The following is a 2,430-nucleotide window of genomic DNA, read 5'->3' on the forward strand; positions in this document are numbered from 1 at the left end:
TGAAATTATAATGATTATTTTATTTAAAAACCATATATATATGTTTGATGTCTGTAAAGAGGAACAGCTTGATTTTTAGTAAATTTAGAAAACAAATAACAAAAAGAAGTAAATAAAAATTATCCATAATCCTACTAGCTCTTATTATTGTCAGGTGTTTCCCACCTGTCTTCTTTTCATTCACAAATAACCAAAACATATATAATTTTACAAAAACAAGATTTCCTTGCCTCATTTCACTTATTTTATTCATTTAATCAAATGTAAGCACATTTTAGTGAACACATGATTTTTTTTCTTATTTAACAGTTTATTACAAGCATTAAAAAAAATCCCCAAGATTTTTTAAAGATATAAATGTGTATTTCTGTGTATGACTAGCTGTAAATCATATTTCACTGGGTGGGTTGAGCTATGCTTAATTGGCTGCCATCTTGCTGATCATTGGCAGATTTCTAACCCAGGGGAGGCTAACGACGGAGGGGCATCTTAAGAGTGGCACAGGCCAGTTCCTGCCCAGCTCTCAGAACTAGGCTCTTCCACTCTTCAACATGATTCTTCATCCTATATCTTCGCTGACTGAAACTGTCCTCTAGTTTTCAACCAGTCTTCCCCATCCACCCTGATCCATGATGACTCACTGGCTCACTGGACTGGGGAATCACAGAGTAGCTTCTACATTGGTCACCAACTTTCTGTTTGACTTTAAACAAGTTAATGGCCTTAGTTTGCCCATCTATAAAATGAGTAGCAGCTCCTTTTTGCCCTTTCCCTCTTCCTTCTCCATATTTGCACTGTAAATATTTGCACTGACCTACTGCTCCATATTCCGTGTAAAGTAGTGAACATGACCTCCGAGCCTGGCAGAGCTGGGTTTGAATCTCATTCCCAGCTGTGTGACCTAGGGCAAGTGACTTCACGTCTCTGAATGTCAGTTTCATCTTTAAGATGTATATGATAGTATGTACAATAGTTTTATATACAGCGATATACAGTAGTTCTGAAGATTTCATGAGTACATGTTCACATGGTACATAGCCGGTACTCGATAAAGCATGCTCATTTTCTATGCATTCCTTAGAGTAGTCCCCAGTGGCCTGTGATTTATGACATCAGCAGTTTTTCTAAGAGGAACCAGACTTCTAGTTGCTTCCTACCTTCTGCCTTTTGCCACTTTCTGTTCCTCCTTCTGTAGGGTGGGGCTAGGGAAGAGGAGCTACTTCTGGGAGCTGAGGGTGAGTGGTGCTATTGGGGCCTTTCCATTCCAGATACGATGACTATGACTATGGGGAGGTGAACCAGCTCCTAGAGCGGAACCTCAAGGTCTATATCAAGACGGTGGCCTGCTACCCAGAGAAGACCACCCGAAGAATGTACAGCCTCTTCTGGAGGCACTTCCGCCACTCAGAGAAGGTACGGCCATTGGGAGAGGGACAGGGTGAAACTAGACAAGCCTGGCCAGTAGAGGCGGCCAAGGGGTCAGGACCCAATGAAGTACCCTAGACTGAGTCTGTACTGCCAGGCAGGACACCTGGGGATATTGTCCTAGGTCTAAGCCCTACTCCACTGTGATTTTAAGATTTCATTTATTCACCTGTAAAATGGGAATGTGCTTCACAGGGTCATTAGTGGCAGCCAGGAGAACCTGAGTTCAAATCATAACACTGTCACTCAGTAGCAGTGTGACTTGGGGCAAGTCACTTTGCCTCCCTGAGCATTTTATCTTTGCAGTGGAAATAAATATTGCCTGCGTTTCAAGGTTGCTGGTAGCATGAAGTGAGAAAATGAATGTGCTCGATGGTAGCTCTTGTTTTTAGCTTTGGGGGATGGATTATTCATGATAGAAATGAATGTGCTTAAAATTCTTCAGCGTCCACTGCACTCAACTGCTCAGAGCCTTAGGAAAAGTTAGAGCATGTGTATAGGGAAGGAAAGGATGAGGTGAGCGATGAGGAAAAGTGACAGTCTAGGAGGGATGGGGTTGGCCAAGACTGACATCAGTTGCCAACGAGCCCTAATTTGTGCTCCAGGTCCACGTGAACTTGCTGCTCCTGGAGGCCCGCATGCAAGCTGCCCTGCTCTACGCCCTCCGTGCCATCACCCGCTACATGACCTGATTCCTGTGTAGGACCTGGGCCTAGAGCAGCTGACCAGGGAGGCATCCTCCTCCCTACAAGGACCTCTCTGTCTGGAGACAGACCCCGATCCCTTTCTGTCCCATGCCCACCCACCACACTCTGGGGGTGGGCTTTATGTGACATGCAGCCCCCGAGCCACACCCTCCTTTTTCTCATTGGAACGGACAGGATCTCTGGGATCTCAGCTTTGCCCCTGGGGGCTAAAAGAGGACTAGCAGATTACCGAGGGCCATGCCCTTCTTCCTGCCCCTGAACCCAGAGGCAGAGTGCACAAGAAGGAAAATGGGCTGAG

At 45.2% G+C, this 2,430-nt stretch overlaps 1 protein-coding gene across 1 annotated transcript in view; it reads left to right on the top strand.

The window, feature by feature from the left end:
• SESN2 (sestrin 2) overlaps positions 1-2,148 on the top strand; it is a 15,339-nt gene extending 13,191 nt beyond the window's left edge. Inside the window, exons 9-10 of the mRNA XM_011357732.2 lie at positions 1,269-1,413; positions 2,031-2,148. Of these exons, the coding sequence (XP_011356034.1) occupies positions 1,269-1,413; positions 2,031-2,117 (232 nt within the window). The 3' untranslated portion in view covers positions 2,118-2,148. The remainder of the gene's footprint in view (positions 1-1,268; positions 1,414-2,030) is intronic.
• The last annotated feature ends 282 nt before the right edge of the window (positions 2,149-2,430 follow it).

Source organism: Pteropus vampyrus, unplaced genomic scaffold (genome assembly GCF_000151845.1).
Source record: "Pteropus vampyrus isolate Shadow unplaced genomic scaffold, Pvam_2.0 Scaffold36, whole genome shotgun sequence".
NCBI lineage: Eukaryota > Metazoa > Chordata > Mammalia > Chiroptera > Pteropodidae > Pteropus > Pteropus vampyrus.